The 20,239-nt window shown below is 47.9% G+C and overlaps 1 protein-coding gene across 2 annotated transcripts in view; it reads right to left on the reverse strand.

Moving 5' to 3' along the window:
- Window positions 1-20,239, reverse strand: part of LOC140410941 (uncharacterized) — a 165,748-nt gene that overhangs the window by 108,282 nt on the left and 37,227 nt on the right. For both annotated transcript variants that reach the window (XM_072499796.1, XM_072499795.1), the window contains exon 7: window positions 4,508-4,668. In XM_072499796.1, the coding sequence (XP_072355897.1) occupies window positions 4,508-4,668 (161 nt within the window). The remainder of the gene's footprint in view (window positions 1-4,507; window positions 4,669-20,239) is intronic.

Below are 20,239 nucleotides of genomic sequence, written 5' to 3' on the forward strand. Positions count from 1 at the left end.
GCACTACTTCAAGTGTTGGTGACCTGTATGTGATCCAAAACACCCAACACATCACCCCACTTCAAAGAGCCAGCTGCCCTGCATTGGCCAGCAGCTCGGCAAGTGGTGGCTACTGCTGGAATGACAGCCAGTGTCTGAAGAGAGGTGATGGTCTGCCAGGGGATGGGGTTTCAACGCCCCCCCCCCCCCCCCACCTCCCACCCCGCCCAAAGCTGGTGTCCTCCTCCCCGTTTCTCACCTGCAACAGCCCGCACAGTAAAAGCTTTGACTGGGCCTTCCCCAGCACTGGGTGGCGGCACGGTAGCACAGTCGTTAGCATTGTTGCTTCACAGTGTCAGGTGAACCAGGTCCCAGGTTCGATTCCCGGTTTGGGTCACTGTCTGTGCGGAGTCTGGACGTTCTCCTGGTGTCTGCGTGAGTTTCCTCCGGGTGCTCCGGTTTCCTCCTACAAGTCCCGAAGGACATGCTGTTAGGTGAATTAGACATTCTGAATTCTCCCTCTGTGTACCCGAACAGGCGCCGGAGTGCGGCGACAAGGGGATTTTCACAGTAGCTTCATTGCAGCGTTAATGTAGGCCTACTTGTGACAATAAAGATTATTAATTATTAAATTTAAATTAGAACAGTGACGGGGCGGAGTGACAGGTTTCCAATAAGCCCAAGGGTTGGCGGGCTGTCAGGTGCCTCACCCACCCACTTCAAAGTGGAAGACAGGTTGAGGGTGGGCAGGAACATGGTGGGATGGCCACACCTCTATTTTAAAACCATCCCCCACCTTAAAATACAATGGACGTCTCGGCACTCTACACCAGCATCCCCCATGACGACGGCATTGCTGCAACAGCCTCAGTACTCAACACCGACAACTGCCAATCTTCGGATGCAATTCTGCAACTCATCCGCTTCATTCTGGATCACAACGTCTTCACCTTCGACAGCAAGTTCTTCATCCAGACGCACGGAACAGCCATGGGGACCAAATTTGCACTTCAATATGCCAACATCTTCATGCACAAGTTTGAACACGACCTACTCACCGCAGAGGACCTTCAACCGATGTTATACACCAGATACATCGATGACATTTTTTTCCTTTGGAACAAATGCGAAGAATCACTGAAACGACTACACGATGACATTAATAAGTTCTACCAACCATCAGACTCACCATGGACTACTCTCCAAAATCAGTTGCATTCTTGGACACACTCGTCTCCATCAAGGACGGTCACCTCAGCACTTCGCTTTACCGCAAACCCACGGATAACCTCATGATGCTCCACTTCTCCAGCTTCCACCCTAAACACATTAAAGAAGCCATCCCCTACGGACAAGCTCTCCGTATACACAGGATCTGCTCAGACGAGGAGGAGCGTAACAGACATCTACAGACGTTGAAAGATGCCCTCGTACGAACGGGATATGGCACTCGACTCATCGATCGACAGTTCCAACGCGCCACAGCAAAAAACCGCACCGACTTCCTCAGAAGACAAACATGGGACACAACCGACAGAATACCCTTCGTCGTCCAGTACTTCCCCGGAGCGGAGAAACTACGACATCATCTTCACAGCCTTCAACACGTCATCGATGAAGATGAAAATCTTGCCAAGGTCAACCCCACACTCCCACTACTTGCCTTCAAACAACCGCGCAACCTCAAACAATCCATTGTTTGCAGCAAACTACTCAGCCTTCAGAACAGTGACCACGACACCACACAACCCTGCCATGGTAATCTATGCAAGACGTGCCAGATCATCGACATGGATACCACCATTACACGTGAGAACACCACCCACCAGGTACGCGGTACATACTCGTGCGACTCGGCCAACGTTGTCTACCTCATACGCTGCAGGAAAGGATGTCCTGAAGCGTGGTACATTGGCGAGACCATGCAGATGCTGCGACAACGAATGAACGGACATTGCGCGACAATCACCAGGCAGGAATGTTCCCTTCCAGTCGGGGAACACTTCAGCAGTCAAGGGCATTCAGCCTCTGATCTCCGGGTAAGCGTTCTCCAAGGCCTTCAGGACGTGCAACAACGCAGAATCGCCGAGCAGAAACTTATAGCCAAGTTCCGCACACATGAGTGCGGCCTCAACCGGGATCTGGGATTCATGTCGCATTACATTCATCCCCCACCATCTGGCCTGCGAAATCCTACCAACTGTCCTGGCTTGACACAATTCACACCTCTTTAACCTGGGGTTACCACATCTCCGGATCTGTAAAGATTTAATCACCTGCTAATGCTCGCATTCCAAGCATTGTTTGGCATCTTTGAATCTGTCTATATATATATATATATATATATGTTTCTGGAACATACCTCTTCATTCACCTGAGGAAGGAGCAGCGCTCCGAAAGCTAGTGACATCGAAACAAACCTGTTGGACTTTTACCTGGTGTTGTAAGACTTCTTACTGTGCTCACCCCAGTCCAACGCCGGCATCTCCACATTAAAATACATCAGCAGGGGTGCCTTGAAATCCAGCTCATCCTTTCATCATCGACCCTATAAGCCCCTTAGAATCTTAAGATTCAATAAGACTGCCTCGTATTCTTCTAAATTCTAATAGGTATTGGCCCAATAATCTCAACCTTTCCCCATTAGATAAACAGGGGAGTTGGGAGTCATCAGGGTGTCAATAATCCCAGAACATTACTGTATGGGTTCCTCAGGGTAGTGTCCTACGTCCAAACATCCTCAGCTCCATCAAAGACCTTCCTTATAAGGTCAGTAGTGACTTGTTTGCTGATGACTGCACAATATTCAGCACCATTCACAACTCCTCAGATATTCTTCAGTCCATGTCCAAATGCAGCAAGACCTGGACAATCAGACTTGGACTGATAAGTGACACGCTGCACTTTCACCACAAAAGTACTAGGCAAGGACCATCTCAAACAAGAGAGAGACTCTAACTTGACATTCAATGGCATTAGCATTGCCGACCCATTGCTGACTTACCTGTGGCTGAGTCAAAATCCTGGAAAGCCCTTCCTAACAGCACTGTGGATGTACCTACACCACATGAATTGCTCATCGCTAACTCAAGGGCAATTAGGGATAGGCAATAAATGCTGGGCTAGCCATGGACTCCTGCATCTCGTGAACTAATTTTTAAAAATTCACTTGACCACATTCAACTGTTAGTCATGGAATCATAGAATTTACAGTGCAGAAGGAGGTCATTTGGCCCATCGAGTCTGCACCGGCCCTTGGAAAGAGCACCTCACTTAAGCCCACACCTCCACCGTATCCCTGTAAACCAGTAACCCCACCTAACCTTTTTGGACACTAAGGGGCAATTTTGCATGGCCAATCCACCTAACCGGCACTTTGGACTGTGGGAGGAAACCGGAGCACCTGGAAGAAAACCACGCAGCCACAGGAAGAACATGCAGACTCCGCACAGACAGTGATATAGCATAGAACATACAGTGCAGAAGGAGGCCATTCGGCCCATCGAGTCTGCACCGACCCACTTAAGCCCTCACTTGCACCCTATCCCCGTAACCCAATAACCCCTCCTAACCTTTTTGGTCACTCAGGGCAATTTATCATGACCAATCCACCTAACCTGCACGTCTTTGGACTGTGGGAGGAAACCGGAGCACCCGGAGGAAACCCACGCAGACACGGGAAGAACGTGCAGACTCTGCACAGACAGTGACCCAGTGGGGAATCGAACCTGGGACCGTGGCGTTGTGAAAACACAGTGCTATCCACTTGTGCTACCGTGCTGATCAATGGGTAAAAATGGCCACTGAAAGTCTACTTGTTATCTATTCCAATTCACTAACATTGACTTTTGAATTACACTTATTTGTATAGAATCACCCCTCCCCCTATACCATGAGGAAGTGCTACAACATATGGGAATAAAATTAACACGAGTTGCCCACATTTCGAGCATTGTTAGACCAATGCTTTGAGACCATTGTAAAAAAAAAATGTTTTCATCCAGGTTAACCAACAATTGTAACAAAAGCAAGGGAGGCAACATCACTTTACAACATTTAGATTGCACGGAAATTTAAAGAGCTATTAGTATCTTCTTATAAAATAATGTTCCTGGAAAAATTAACATTCTATTCAGTGCAGTCGCTATTATTGGTCTCAGAGATTTGTTCTCAATCATTGCTGTCTGCTCTTCTTTGATGTTGCTTCATTCAGATTATGCAAATAGCTTGGATACATTTAAGGGAAAGCTCGATAAGTACATGAGGGAGAAGGGAATAGAAGAATATGTTGCTAAAATGGGAGGAGGCTCATATATAGCAAGAACATAGATATGGTCCTCTTGGGCCGAATGGCCTGCTGTGCTGCAACATCCTTTGCAACTCAACAAATTGTAATCATGCAGAAAAAGGATCGGTGTTATTTTGTTTAAACTACTTCATAAAATTACTGGATAATTAAGATTCTCTGAGCAAAAACAATTCTGAATTAACAAGAAGTGTATAGTATAAATCCAACTATTTTGATCACCTCCTCCATACTGTGTGTAGCTCCTTGATTTGGTCAGAGAACTGCTCCAATTCGTCCGCTTTGATAGGCAATGATTGAAGAGACAGCTGCTGGAGACCAGCTAGACAGCTAGGAAATCTCTGGATCAAGGCATGATATTCATGGATGAAACCATCAATCTCCTGCAAGAAATAACCCATTTTATACATATATAATGAGAAGGCTGAAATGAGACAATTAGAATTAAGATTTGATTATATGTCAAAATTAACAAGATATTTATCAGTACAAAATTAATATCATTGACATAGGAAACACTTTTCAAAGATACAAATTCACTTATTTCTTTTTGCTAAATTTTACACTAACCATACAAAAGTGTTCTCGTGAAATTTACTTGGGGCCCGATCTAACTGAGTTGCAACAGAGTCCCGTGTTGAGCGCCTTTCGCTGGGAAACATCCCGCTATCTAATGGAACTTTGTTGCCATCTGGGGTCTCCGCAGGAAACGCCCCACCGAGGCCGAACTTAGTCCCATTTCCTGCTCTGAGGAGCTCTGCTCACGGTGGGCTTCCGATCTCTCGGAGCCCCCTCCCAAAGCCTCATCTCACCTACAAGGAGGTCCTCGGGTCCTCCGCACCCAACCTCACGTGGGCACATGAGCAGGGGACCCATGGGCCTGATCCCCGGTGTGGGAAAAATGTCAGCCTGGCACCTTAGCAGTGCCAGGCTGGCACACAGTGGCAGTGTTGGGGTGCCACCCTGCCCAGAGGGCAACCACCTGGGGCCTGCGATCCTCTGGGAGATCCCCTCTCCCAAGTGCCATTCAGTCTGGTCCCCACATGAACAGCGATCGCCTGAGGTCTCCAAGGCAAAGGGTTAGATCCCAGGGCATTGATAGATCAGGCAAGCGTATATAGAGTCAGACTAGTGGTCTCACTCTAATAGGCAGATTTGTCAAACACTAATCCCGCCCACAATAGGTCGGATTCATATCGCAATATCTCGCGAGGTCCGTAAGATCGCAAGAGGCGTGACTAGCCAGGCCGATCAGAGGAGGGATCCCCCGGCACCGTGGCTTGTAGATCGCGCCCGTTGTTTCAATTTAGTTTGTAAACACATGACCTGAACTGAATTTTAACAACTCTAATCATGTTTTACTTGATGGGGACACCCATCCCCTGCACAATCCCTTTGCAGTCACACATCATCCTTACATGGCATATTTTGCTGTTGCTTTATCGTTGCTGGATCAAAGCCCTGGAACCTCCTCTCGAATAGCACCGTGGGTGCACATTCACCACACAGACTGCAGCAGCTTAAATAACCACCACCACCTGCAGACATCTAGGGTTGGACAATAAATTCCAGCCTTGTCAGTGACATCTATATCCACAGGATGTATAATAATGTTATAAAAATCAATAATTGATTTTTAAACAGTGTTGTTAAGATTCAACAACACCCACACACATCTTCAGCAGTGAAATTCCTCTGGTGGATGATTTTAGCAAAAATCAGTCCATAATTTATCATTAAATCAACTTTTCAATTATGGTCAGATGCTATTTCACCCACTTTGTATTTCCAATCTCCCATCAGCACTTGAGATACAGAGTAGCACTTGCTGAATATCAGGATTCTGCCAGCCTAAAAAATGTATTTGTATTATCTAAGAGCTGTTGGAGGAGGCATCAGGAAGAGCAGTTATCCATGGAAGAACAGAATGCTGTTTTGGGTCTGCTGTTGCCAAGTAACTAGAATGTCAATGCCAGCCACTACTGTGGGAGGGAGTAAATCAGCGAGAGAGCGAGAGCGAGAGGACGCGAGAGAGCGAGAGAGAGACACGGGTGGCACAGTGGTTAGCACTGCTGCCTATGGCGCTGAGGACCCAGGTTCGATCCCGGCCCACTGTCTGTGTGGAATTTGCACATTCTCCCCGTTTCTGCGTGGGTTTCACCCCCACAACCCAAAGATCATAGATCACAGAATTTACAGTACAGAAGGAGGCCATTCAAAAGAAGCACTTTAAAGGGAAACGTTTTCAGAGAACAAACAAAGAAACACTCGCACAAACTCCTCCAAAGTTCAATGTCCTCCGTCTCCTGCCAGTCTATTGTCCCTCATGAACTCCATCGCCTCTTCTGGCATGCCAAAATAATACTCATGCTTCTGGAAAGTCTCCCAGAGGCGGGCTGGGTACAGCACCCCAAACCTCACCCCCTTCTTAAAGAGGGCAGCCTTGACCCGGTCAAACCCAGCCTCCTCTTTGCCAGTTCTGCTCCCAGGTCTCGGTAAACCCGCAGCTCATTTCCTACCCGGTACATTTCCTAGTCTGCCTCGCCCATCGGAGGATCCTCTACAGGGCTAAAGAGCTGGCTTTGAAAGCAGACTAAGGCAGGCCAGCAGCACGGTTCAATTCCTGTACCAGCCTCCCCGAACAGGCACCGGAATGTGGCGACTAGGGGCTGTTCACAGTAACTTCATTTGAAGACTACTTGTGACAATAAGCGATTTTCATTTCATTTCCTTATCCATAAAGCTGTGCAACCCCATCACCATTGCCCTTGGCGGCTCACCTGCTTGCGGCCTCCTCATTAGTGCCCTGTGTACTCAGTCGACCTCCAGGGGCTGGTCAAAGGCCCCTTTACCCATTAACTGTTCCAACATTTTGGCCACGTACGTGCTGGCCTCCGCTCCTTCGATGCCTTCGGGCCCCCTACACTCCTCAAATTTTGTCTTCTGGAGTGATTCTCCTGAACCTCCACCTTCCCCTTCAGCCTCTTCTGGGTCTCTCGCATCACCCTCACCTTGGCCACCAACGAGGCCAACTGCTCATTGTGCTCCCCCGTCACCTCCTCCACTTTCTAGATCACCAGGTCCTCCAAGGCCAACTTCTTCCACTGGCTGAACTTCACGTTCAAAAACTCCACTAGCTGCTCTGTTGACCACTGGGCGAGCAAAACAGCCCCCTTGCCCTCCGCCATCTGTGGCGCACCACAAAGACTCTCCTGTTCCAGCAGCTCTTTTCTCTCGCCCCACTACTGATTTGTGGATCCATCCACCAGCCACACCAGAGGAGTAACACCTTCTCCAAGTACTCATTCACCTCTTTCCATCAAACGTTTTGCCTTTCAGATGGGAGAAAGACCAGAAAATACCGCCTTGAGCGGGAGCCATCAAATGTGCGATCCCACACTCCATGGCTGCCACTGGAAGTCCATTAACAGACGTGGTGAGAGTAGAAAAGTGCATCACATGGATGAGATGGCCAGCTAGCTGGCCTCAGATGTATGACAACAGGTGCCACAGCTGCACCAGAGGCAGGAAAAAGAGGTCAGCAGCACTCGAAATGGCCCTGTGATAAAGTGCACATGTGGATATTAACTAGAAACTAGATCTGGTGTGTCTTTTCCTATCCAAGAACACAGGATAAAGTAAGGAAAGGCTATTAAAACATAGAACAGAACATTACAGCGCAGTACAGGCCCTTCGGCCCTCGATGTTGCGCCGACCTGTGAAACCACTCTAAAGCCCATCTACACTATTCCCTTATTGTCCATATGTCTATCCAATGACCATTTGAATGCCCTTAGTGTTGGCGAGTCCACTACTGTTGCAGGCAGGGCATTCTACACCCTTGCTACTCTCTGAGTAAAGAACCTACCTCTGGTGTCTGTCTTATATCTATCTCCCCTCAATTTAAAGCTATGTCTCCTCGTGCTAGACATATCATCCATGGAATCATAGGGCGCAATTTAATGGAAAAATTTTGAAGTGTCATTTTGCACGCAATCAGCAGGGTGTTTCCCGACGGTCATGTTGGCGAGATTGTGGCCCATATTAACGGCTGTAAATATTTACCGCCGAAAATGAGCACCCACATGCTTCTCACCATTATCAGCTACCTCACCATCTGATTCATCGGACTTGTGCCTCAGCATCTCGCCACTAACAAGAGGGAGCTGCTTTTAAATGCTCCGTAGCACTCAGTCAACTCACAAGCATGGCAGCGCACAGACCTGCTCCTCGTTTTAGCAATGCTGACCCTGGCCTGGCTACTAGACGCTGTGGAGACGAGGCGGGATACGCTGTTTCCCCCGAGGGCTTTGGAGGGCCAGCAGCGGGCAGCATGGCCAGGAGGACCGCCATACAATGTCAGAAGATCAACGACCTCCAATGAGCTGCAAGGGTAAATTACCAACTCTCTCCTGTCATTAGTTTCACCTGCCACCCCCTCAAATTCCCAACCCCTCCAAATCACTGGCGGAAACCTCGCACCCTCCCCATATCCGATCTTCATGTTTGTTCCTCAGTACCCCGGCACCCACCAGCACAACTCCTTCATGTCCAGTTATGGTGCCTACATATGCCACCTGCCAATTACATCCCCGATCCATCAAGTGTCCCAATCGCAATTACCTCTCTTTGTCCCCGAAAGAGAAGATAGCCCATAATAGACGTGAAACGGCTAAGATTGGGCAGGGTGGGGGTTTGAGGGGGGGGGAAGGCGGGGAGAAGAGCCCCAGAGATTAGAGTCCTTACCTCTTATGAGGAACGGGCTCTGGAGATCACGGGGTGCCTTGCCCGAGGAGACAGCAGTCACCGACAGTGAGGTTGGCCTGCGCCAGAGAGAGAGGTAAGGGTTCACTGCCCCTTCACCCAGATGACCTGTCTCAAGTGAGTTGTTCATGTCAGACAAAATGATCCTTCCCTTTCACTAACTACATGTTCATTCTCTCGCAGGATCTCCACCTGATGAGGCCAGGCCGTTACCCAAGAGACTACCTTGGAGGAGAGCTCCAAGGAGACCATCATCGAGGCGTCACAGCTATAACCCCCACCTTCCTCCAGCGCAGAGACACACACCTCGGTGGGTGACATTGCTGGACACGTTTCTGGGACACAATCTGGTGAGCACCACACATTGGTCATGCACGTCAGGTGGAGGCAGGAACATCCAAGGGGGTCAGCAAACCAGAGGTCTGCTGGATCCCAGGACTCTGCTGGGTCCCAGTCAGACGCTGAGCCTCTTGGTCAAGGTTATCCCAGAGCTGATGCAGATGCTTGGACACGGCCATGAGATTCAGGAGGGGATAGCAGCGACATTCTGGCAAGTGTACAGCCGATTGGAGGAGTCCCAAAGGCTACAGACGCAGGATATGATGCCGACAATGCGTGGCCAATATTTCCAGGATGGTGGAAAGCCTGAGCACGAGGTCGCTGTCCAAGGAATGGCTCAGTCTGTGACGGCCATGGGCTAGGGCCTCGACATAATGTCCCAGTCACTGAGGGTCATGTCCCAGACTCAGGTGGACATTGCTGAGGCACTGCAGAGCATGTTCCAGCCAAAGAGGATCATCACTGAGGGCGTCGACACCATGGTGCAGACAATGGAGAGGCGCCAGGAGTGGCAGAGCTAGATGATGCAGAGGCCCCTAGAACTCACTCCAGCTGCCCCTCCGTCCCATGGAGACCCCCAGGACCCTACAGGCACCATCAGGGAGGAAGAAGCGCTGGAGACAGGCTGTCCCGTCCTCTGATCTGCATCCTGGGGACACACCTAGACAAATAAGTAGACCACGTAAGATCAATAAAATTGAGGATCACTGAATGGGCACGGGGCTGGGAACTTTCGCAATTAAAACAGATCACACCTGATACATGTGAAGCCTCTGTCACATTAATCTTCACAGCGGGCCTGCCTTCACCCTGTTGCCCTCTGCTCCCCCCCACCCCCAGGACACAGTGGTCAAAGATCAAACACCCTATATGCAGACCCTATTCAAAGTTTGGGTGTGAGAATGCTGTCAGCATAACTACAGGAGTCAGACTTTGCATAAATTGAGGAGCTCAGCTCCCATCGAGTGATTATCACCCTCCTGCCTTGTATACAGAACCGCTGACAGTGTCAACAAAAACCCAGAACCCTGGGGTGATGTTACACAGGCGCTTGGAGGGTAGAACAGGGTAGTTGGGATGGGAGGGTTGGGGAATTGGTGGTGGTGGATGGGGAAGGGGGGTGGAGGGAGAGGGTGAGCTGATGGACAAAACGTCTTTCAATGAGAATCAGATGATGAGGAGGGCCTCCCTGGTCCTCCGGGCATGCCAGACACATGCTGCCACCTATCCTCCACCTCCACTCGAGGGTCCATCCCAGGCCCTTGTACCATCCCCATATGGTCTGCTTCCTACTCCTCCCCCTCAGATGAGGCCGCATGTCCCTCCTCCTCCAGCATGTTGTCCCACTGCTACGTCAGGTAGCGGAGGGTACAGTAGACCTTCACACCCTCTGGGGGTGTACTGCAGGGCACCACCACAGCGGTCCAGGCACTGGAACCGCATTTTGAGCAGTCCGATGCATTGCTCAATGACTGCACAGGTGGCAACATGGGCCTCGTTATATTGGGTCTCTGGCCTCTGCATTGGCGTCATTAACCAGGACCTCTGCAGGTATCCCTTATTCCCCCCAAGGCCAACTCGTTTTCCTGGGGTTGTCCTTAAAGACACTGGGGATCTCCGAGTGCCCCAAGATGTAGCTTTAATGCATGTTCCCTGGGACGCGTGCACACAAGTGCATGATCCGGAGGTGGTGGTCCCATATGAGTTGAACATTCAGGGAGTGTAACCCCTTCTTGTTAATGAAGGACACGCCCTGATGCCCCGGTGCGCACAAGGCAAAATGCATACCGTTAATTGCCCCTGGACCTGGGGCATTACGGCGATAGCGGCGAATCCTGCAGACCAGGTTCAAAGTTGATATAGTCGGATGCCTGGTCATACAGGGCATCCGTGACATCATGGATGCACTTGGAGGTCGTAGCTTGGGAAATGCCACACAAGTCCCCACTCGAGACCTGGAATGAACCCATTGCAGAAAGGTTCCGGGCTGCGGTGATCTTCACGGCCACCGGGAACAGGAGTCCTCCTCTTCCACTGGTTGCCAAATCTGCAAGAACATGGCACAGGTACCGCACTGTCTCTTTGTTGAGATGGTCTCCTGTGGCACATGCTTCCTGTCATTTCCTCAAAAGACCAACCACTCCACCTTGGGCCATCATTGGCATCCTCTCTGGGAGCCTTCTCGGCCTGAGGGGGTGCCGGGACTTCAGGATGTGTGGCGGTCCTCTGCACATAGGGTGCAGACTCCAGCATGCGTCAATGCTGCTGCCTTCTCTGGACTCTGGGTGCTTGAGCTGCCACCAGCACCACGAGTTTGTCCTCTTCGGGATCGACATCGCCATCAATCTTGGCATCTGTGAAGAATTGGAGAAGAAGATAGACTGATAATCAGTTTGGGCTTCCGCCCTGGGACCCTGAAAATGAAAAAAATGAAAATCGCTTATTGTCACAAGTAGGCTTCAATGAAGTTACTGTGAAAAGCCCCTAGTCGCCACATTCCGGCGCCTGTTCGGGGAGGCTGGTACGGGAATCGAACCGTGCTGCTGGCCTGCCTTGGTCTGCTTTAAAAGCCAGTGATTTAGCCCAGTGTGCCAAACCAGCCCCAAACCCTCAAATCCCCCATGCCTGCCCCACCCTTACGTGACATGCCTTCTCTCAGAGTGCCATCCAGTGAGCCAGTTCTGCTGGAAAACCTCGCTCTGCACACTCACCCCAGGATACAGCAGGAGCCCTAGACCCAGACCCCTGCCGGGAATATTAGGGAGACCGTATTCAGGTGCCCTCCCCTAATCCACACATTCACCCATTGGTGGCGAGGATACCCCCAGTGCTGAGGCCCAGCTCTTGCGTGTTTGATTGTCGGCTGCTGCCTCTGTGATGCTTCTAGAGTTTGGGCAAACTGTTCAGGCTTCAAAGTTCGATTGAAACGCAATGCAATAATCATTGTCTGAGACATGGCAAGTGTAAGCACGAGAATGCACTTGGGAGCTGTGAAGTGCTCTCACAACTAACAAGGCCAATTACTTATCAGCAATAGCCTTCTGCTGTGAAGCTAGAGGCTACTCACAGTCAAAGGGAGTTAAAGTGACCTTCAGCACATAACCAAGAATAGGGCTGTCTCCTGGAAGTGTTTGGTAGGACAGACAGGCAGTAGCTGTAGTTCCCCTGTTATGGGTATCGACAATATTTAAAGATGGTTTGAAGATCCCCCAACTGTTCCCCCCCCCCCCCCCCCCCCCCAAATTGGGGCAGCAGCTCTGGTGTCCTTGAGCTGCAAGCCGGAAATTGGAAATGCGGCTCATCAGTTCCCCTCAGCAGCCATTGTGCCAGCTTCATGTTTTTCAAAAGGAATACTAAACGACGCCTGTGTGATCTCTCGCTGAGCAACTGGTTCATTCTCAGGAGCCTGTTACATTCAACTTCTATCTCACTAATGGGATGGAAATTAGTGCTAATTAAGGACAATGATATGCACGCCATATTTGGGCGTGATCTGGAACTCACCATCGGGAGCGGGTCGGTTAGATGACAAATTGATTCGCGCCGGGTGTGAGTCTTAATTATGAGCCTTTCCTGCTATTTAACCAGCACACCCAGATACACACCGAGCGCAACACGGCGGTCAAATCACGCCCATAGCTTATTGTTAATCAGGGCAGAAAGGATGAAAATTGGAAAAGGGAAATAAAAACAACTTCAATAAAAGCATCACCAAATTAGTGGAAATTATTAGTTTAAAATGTTATATATTATATTGCGTTGAAATCCAACAGTGTACACATGACCAGTGAGTAAAACTCTATTTCACATGTTTCCGATCAAGTTTCTCAATGCTGAAAGACATTCAAAAATGTTCAGTAATTCCTTTCAACCGTTCTAGATCTGACGTTCACATTTTAATGAAATCCTAAATGAAGGGAGTAATTCATACTACTGAGATCAAAGAAACTCGATCAGAATGCCAACTGTACAGTGGGAGTCAAATAATTAGTTCATAGCCTTGAATGGGAATAAAAGTTACTAGGCTCCAGTTGTTAATTCATTGGTGAGTAGTTGAGCCATAAAGACCAGAGATCCCCAATCCGTGAAGAGTTAGCTAATCTCACCTGAGGCGCAAAGAAAGAAAGATAGACTCACATTGTACAGCACCTTTCATGACTACCTGATCTTTCAAGTGTTTGAAAGCCACTTAGGTACTATTGAAGTAAAGTCGCTGTAGCAATGTATGAAACATGGAAGCCAACTTACGCATTGCAAGGTCCAACAAACAACAACGTAATAATGATCAAACAGCCTGGCTCTGTTATATTGATTGGGAGATAAATATTGGCCAGGCACCAGGGATAACTTGTCTGCTCTTTTCATCCAAACAGGCAGATGGGGCCTTGGTTTAACATTTCATCCAAAAGACAGCGGCTGGGATTCTCCGTTCTGAACCTAAGTGCTCTCGCCAGCGGAGAATTGGGACTGGCCTCTGCTGGTGCTAGGGGAGGGGCCCAGGTGCAAGTCACACTCCTTAACCATGCAAATATATGCATGGTGGAAAGCTCGCCAACTTCCATTGGAATCTAGTATCGGGCCGCCATTTTGGATGGGCAGTCCAATCCAGAGATCCGACGGCAGGCCCCCCACAATGCTAATCCTGCTCCCCCCCCCACTGACCAAGGAGGGGCATCCTTCCCCTCTACCACATCAAAAGGAGCTAAGAGGAGTTCCTCTTTTCATTCTACAGAAAGCACTTAGCTCCTTTTGATGTGGTGAGGAGCTGTCAGTCATAGCAAGAGTGTTTCTAACATTGTGGTTAGCATCAAAGCAGAGTATTTGAGATGCATTCGGGGGGTGGGGGGGTGGAGAGAGAGGAAAGAGAGATTCAGTCTTCAAGCTCATTAATTGCATGCATATGCATCCTTAACATTGATTTACATGTTCCTACCAGCGCGAGGCAGGTAGTGGGCTGCGGAGAATGGAAATCCTGGCCAGAACCCCCAACGGTGCAGAACCTAGAATCCTGTGACTCTGAGGTGAGAATGCTAACAAATGAGTCACAGCTGCCACTAGGAAACAGATGTTACAGTTGGCCTCACACCCTGGGTTAGGAAAGAAAATAAAAATGGGCCAAAGTTCCCCTTCTCAATCACGACTGCTACTTGTGTACCTGTGTGAATGATGAGGCATGTAAAGCCATGTGGGTTCAAGCATAGAACATAGAACATTACAGCGCAGTACAGGCCCTTCGGCCCTCGATGTTGCGCCGAGCTGTGAAACCACTCTAAAGCCCATCTACACTATTCCCTTATTGTCCATATGTCTATCTAATGACCATTTGAATGTCCTTAGTGTTGGCGAGTCCACTACTGTTGCAGGCAGGGCATTCCACGCCCTTACTACTCTCTGAGTAAAGAACCTAACTCTGACATCTGTCTTATATCTATCTCCCCTCAATTTAAAACTTTAAAATTTATTCTTTCAGGGGATGCGAGCATCACTGACAAGACCAGTGTTATTTGCCTATCCCTAATTGCCCTTGAACTGAGTGACTTACCTGGTCATTTCAGGGGGCAGTTAAGAATGTGGGCCTGGAGTCGCATGTAGGCCAGGCCAAATGAATAGGCTTTTAGCCATAGTTTCATGGTTACCATTACTTGAGACTAGCTTTCAATTCCAGACTATTAATTGAATGTTGTGGTGGGATTTTAGCCTGGGACTCTAGATTATTAGTCCAGTGATGTTCCCACTACATCACCAAAGAGTAGGTATTTAAGTAAGGTAATACCTTGGACATAGAAGGGAAAGACTGAAGACTGCTTTAGAAATAAGAACATCGCCATGGAGAGCTGAATGAGAGTACTAAAATGCTACATCTGGTCAACATCATGATATGGATGTGAACGTTGGAATATAAGCCAGACAATGGAAGATAAATTATCGGTAACAGAGATGTGGTTTCTGAGCTGTGTGATGAGAATTAGTTAGACAACAAACAACGAACAAGGAAGTAGGAGAGAGAAAGTAGAATCTCTGTTTCTGACTGGTAAAACTAAAGGATGAAGATATAGAGAGAGAGAGAGAGCATTCTGAGTAGATATTCAGAGAGCCCGGTAGGTGGAAGGGATTGAGCCGGGGATGGAGTGAATACAGGAGGTGGAGGGAAATGGGGCTGGTCAAGGTGAGGGATCTTTATTTGGAGGAAGGGTTCACCAGTCTGGAGGAGTTACGGTAGAGGCTAGAGCTGCCGAGGGGGAGTGAGTTCAGATATCTGCAGGTTAGGGACTTTGCGCAAAATGTCTGGAAGGGGTTCCCTAGGTTGCCGGGATACACTCTGCTGGAGTGACTGCTGCTTCCGGGTGTGGAAGGGGTGGGAAGAATTGGGGCTATATATCCACACAAGCTGCTGGGGGAGCAGAGAGGTGAGCAGGTCGTGAAGATCAAGGAGGAATGGGAAGCGGAGTTGGGAATGGAGATCAATTGGGGAGTATGGAGTGAGGCACTGCGAAGGGTAAACGGGACCTCCTTTTGTGCAAGAATGAGCCTGATACAGTTTAAGGTGGTGCACAGGGTGCATATGACTTGGGCGAGAATGAGTGGGTTCTTTCAGGGGGTAGCAGATGAGTGCGGGAGGTGTGGACGGGGGCCAGCGAATCACACGCACATATTTTGGGATTGCGAAAAGTTGGGAAGATTCTGGGCAGGAATGTTCGTGGCCTTAGCCAGGATAGTGGAGGAGGAGGTGGACCCGGACCCTTTGGTGGCAATATTTGGGGTTTCAGAGAAGCCAGAGCTCATGGAGAGGAGGAAGGCCAATCTCTTGGCCTTCGCCTCTCTGATTGCACGATTGTGCATTTTGCTGGAGAGGCGGTCAGCTTCGCCACTGGGGATAACGACTTGGTTGGGTGACCTGTACGTTCCTGCGATTAGAAAAGATAAAGTATGAGTTAAGGGGCTCTTCAGGGGGGTTTGAGAAAAGGTGGGAGATGTTTGAGACCGTGTTTGAGGAGCTGTTTGTCGTGGGGGGGCGGGGAGGGTGAAAATGGGGGAAAATCTGTACAGACTGTATAGTTGTTTGTTGGGAAGTATGTTTCCGGGGTGTTTATTTGCTGTACGCCGGTTTTGATACATGTTTGTAATAAAATAAGTTTTTAAAAAACGATATTGGTCATTATCAAAGACTGTGAAAATCAGAGCTCTGTGGTCACTGACGTTGCAAAACGTGGCACCTGAAGGAAAAGTGGAACAAAGGGTGACGCTGGAACTGAATTCAGTGAATTCCGTAGAGGACAAAAGGAAGAAAATTGGTGTGGAGGAAAAACGAAGGTGACAAAGAAAATTCAAATACATGGTTTACAAATTGTAACAATGCAGAAATGTCTTTATAAAAGCCAATGTGGTGTTCATTAGCTGATGTATTACAATCTTTGACTTCATGCAAAATACTGCTAGTTTTATTATCAAACAAATGTGCAGAGTCAAATCTCTTTTTTTAAACTTTCCAGTATATCATGCTTGTGGGCCATTTTAGTACGAGAGCATTTTATCTTTGTTATGCTGTTTGTATCTATAGTGGTCTTGTATTGTTCCCAGGTTTAGTCCAAACAAATCATTTCCATTTGGATTCACATTCTTGTAAACTGATAGTAAATCACCGCGACAGCATTAATTTCACCATGTTCTAATTTATGAAAGAATAAAGTGACGCAAATTACTATACTATTCATGGAAGCGGTTGCCAGCTTTGTCCAAATGGTATTAAGTAATGACAGACAAAAAAAAAAGGCATTCTGAAAACAAAATTTCCTCTCGCTTTTTTGATTTCATTATATGCACGCACATTTTTGCATGTTAGAATTAAGGAATGATGAAAATATGGAATTTGTCTGGTCCCATTGTACCAGCATAATCTACTCTAATGAATGGAATTTACTTCTAACTGTTAATTAGGTCATGCTTGCATGAGCTTCTCCTAGGCAACATTGAGTACAGGCTCTCGGCATCAAAACAGGTTACATTCCACCTTCAGTGGATAACAAAAAAAAGGGAAAGCTAACTGCTGCCAATCAATCAATTCCAATCCTAATTTAACAGCACCAATGTTATTTCCTGTGCACATTAACTTCATATTTCATTGATCACACAACATACAACACTTAAGCTAATTGATCTGAATCACATGCATCATTTAACATGCTCTGTATAATTCAGATTACGCCTTCCCATTCAAACAAAAGGTGATTTAACTCTTTCGGCGCTGAATTTCTGAAAATACAGTCTTCTGCTTTCTTTCTTTCATTGCTCCATGTTCTACATAAAATGGCAGATGCATGACGATTTAGAGGGCATCACGTCTTCCCAGTTCATTCAATACAGGAGCTCTCATTGACTTTGTGACAAGAATCACCTCCGGAACAGGGATTTAGAAGTGCCAATCTATCAGCGGGTAGCACTCTCATCTCCAGATCAGAAGGTTGGTTAAATCGCTGGCTTTAAAAGCAGACCAAGGCAGGCCAGCAGCACGGTTCAATTCCCGTACCAGCCTCCCCGAACAGGCACCGGAATTTGGCGACTAGGGGCTTTTCACAGTAACTTCATTTGAAGCCTACTTGTGACAATAAGCGATTTTCATTTCACTCATTTCATTGTGTGTTCCAATCCAGGACTGAAGCACAAAAGATGCTAACTTCAGGCCACATCTGCACAAGTAGATCTGACAGAACGCTAAGTGAGTTCTTCCAATTTCCCAATATCCATGGCAACGCTTATTAGCCACACATGTGGGTTGGATTAGATTTCTGATTGATCCCCTTGCAGAACAGGACGCACCCAACAACAGTTTGTCTACAAAGGATAATTGGATCCTGCCTCCTGTAGAGTTCCTGCAGTGTGTAAAATGATCCAGTCATTGTCAGGCAGGCCCCCAACCTCAATGCTAGCATTACTACTTTCATACGACAGATAGGGCTCACTCATCTTGACAGGGTCACTCAGAATCCCGAATCCACGGAACACACGGCACTAACCCCAGATAGGAAGGGGTGAGGGTTGGTGGAGGAAATCAGTTTTAACTTAAGGAGGAAAACATTAAAATTGAGATATTTCTGGACTGGGAACCAATGTAGATCAGCGAGCACAGCGTGGATGGAGGATTCGATAGGATTTGCAGCTAGGAAGGAGAGTGTATTAGATGAGCTATAAGAGTAAAAGATGGGAGGCTGCCCAGGAGAACATTAGAAAGTAGAGTCTGGCAAATATAGAACATACAGTGCTGAAAGAGGCCATTCGGCCCATCGAGTCTGCACCGACCCATTTAAGCCCTTTCGTCCACCCTATCCCCGGAACCCAATAACCCCTCCTAACCTTTTTGGACACCAAGGGCAATTTAGCATGGCCAAACCACTTAACCTGCACGTCTTTGGACTGTGGGAGGAAACCGGAGCACCCAGAGGAAACCCAGACATGGGGAAAACATGCAGACTCCAGACTGACAGTGACCCAGCGGGGAATCGAACCTGTGAAGCCACAGTGCGAGCCACTGTGCTGCCCCTAAATATCACAAAACAGTAACGTAATGCACACTTGCAGGAACACAGAGCACTGTCTCATTTGTTGAAAGAACAATCCCAGTTTCTATAGTCTTCCCATGTGACTAAAGTCTTTTATCATTGGTACCGTCCTAATAAATTTCCCCTGCCTTGACACCCGGCCGGAAGTATCATACACTGAATACGTCACAGTACCCCAGTTCATGTAGAGTTCCAGCTGCGAGTGCCAGGCAACACCGGGCAGAAAAATGGCATGGAGGAAGATATGGTTCAGGCCGTAGGTTCCAGAGACTCGGGGCAGCTGACAGCAAGGTGCACATACACAGATCTGGTGAGTGAAATGGTGGCAGTACCATTGGCAGGTTCAGCTGCCTATGCAGCAAGTTGGCTGATACACCTTTCAAGTAAATACACCCAATTATTTAGCCCCCAACATTAAAAAAGATTATCTGGTCATTATCACATTGATGTTTATGGGATCTTGCTGTGTGAAAATTGCCTCCCCATTTCTTACATTAAAACAGGGACTACGCTTATTTCATCAGCTGTAAAGCATTTTGGGACTGCCTGTGGGCGAGAAAGGTGTGACTTAAATGCAAGTCTGTCTTTCTTCTGTTAGCATTGTGGAACTCTGATCCTACTAATACTGAACTGTGCTGAACAAGAGGGAGACACGAAACGCAGACTGGGTGACCGCTTTTCCCCTACCATATACACCATATGGAGCCCCGCTCCATATACACCCCCCACTACAGTATAAATCTGATCCTATTTCTAGTTCTCTCGAGCTGTGACAAGGTCATCCAGACTGGAAACGTTAGCTCCCTTCTCTCTCCACAGCTGCCGTCTGGCCTGCGGAGATTGTCCAGTATTTTATGTTTTTGTTTCAGATTCCAGCATCTGCAGTAATTTGCTTTTATCTTATATAATAGGGAAGTTTCTTTTATTTACATTTTTATTTTCCTTCACCATGATGGAACTCTGCTCCCGGTAAGAGATTAGAACATTAATTGTTTGAAAAATTAAAATGTGCCGTTAGCAATACACCAAGTGATGCAATCTTTTTGGGTTAAATACAACATCAAGCAGCATCAGGCACTTCTCAGACTGGGAGTTGTACTCCCCATGCTATGAGTCAATAACGACATGAGCACACGCCAATATGCCAAATACATCCTGAGCGTTGCTGAAAGCAGACAGAAATGTTAGCGGGAGCTGGCAGCAGAGGGGATCCCATGGCAGCACCATCTATTTGGGCTACATAGTGGCATCAAAGCTAAACTCAACTGCATGAGTAACTACTCATGTTCATAAGTTC

Source organism: Scyliorhinus torazame, chromosome 4 (genome assembly GCF_047496885.1).
Source record: "Scyliorhinus torazame isolate Kashiwa2021f chromosome 4, sScyTor2.1, whole genome shotgun sequence".
Classification (NCBI taxonomy): domain Eukaryota; kingdom Metazoa; phylum Chordata; class Chondrichthyes; order Carcharhiniformes; family Scyliorhinidae; genus Scyliorhinus; species Scyliorhinus torazame.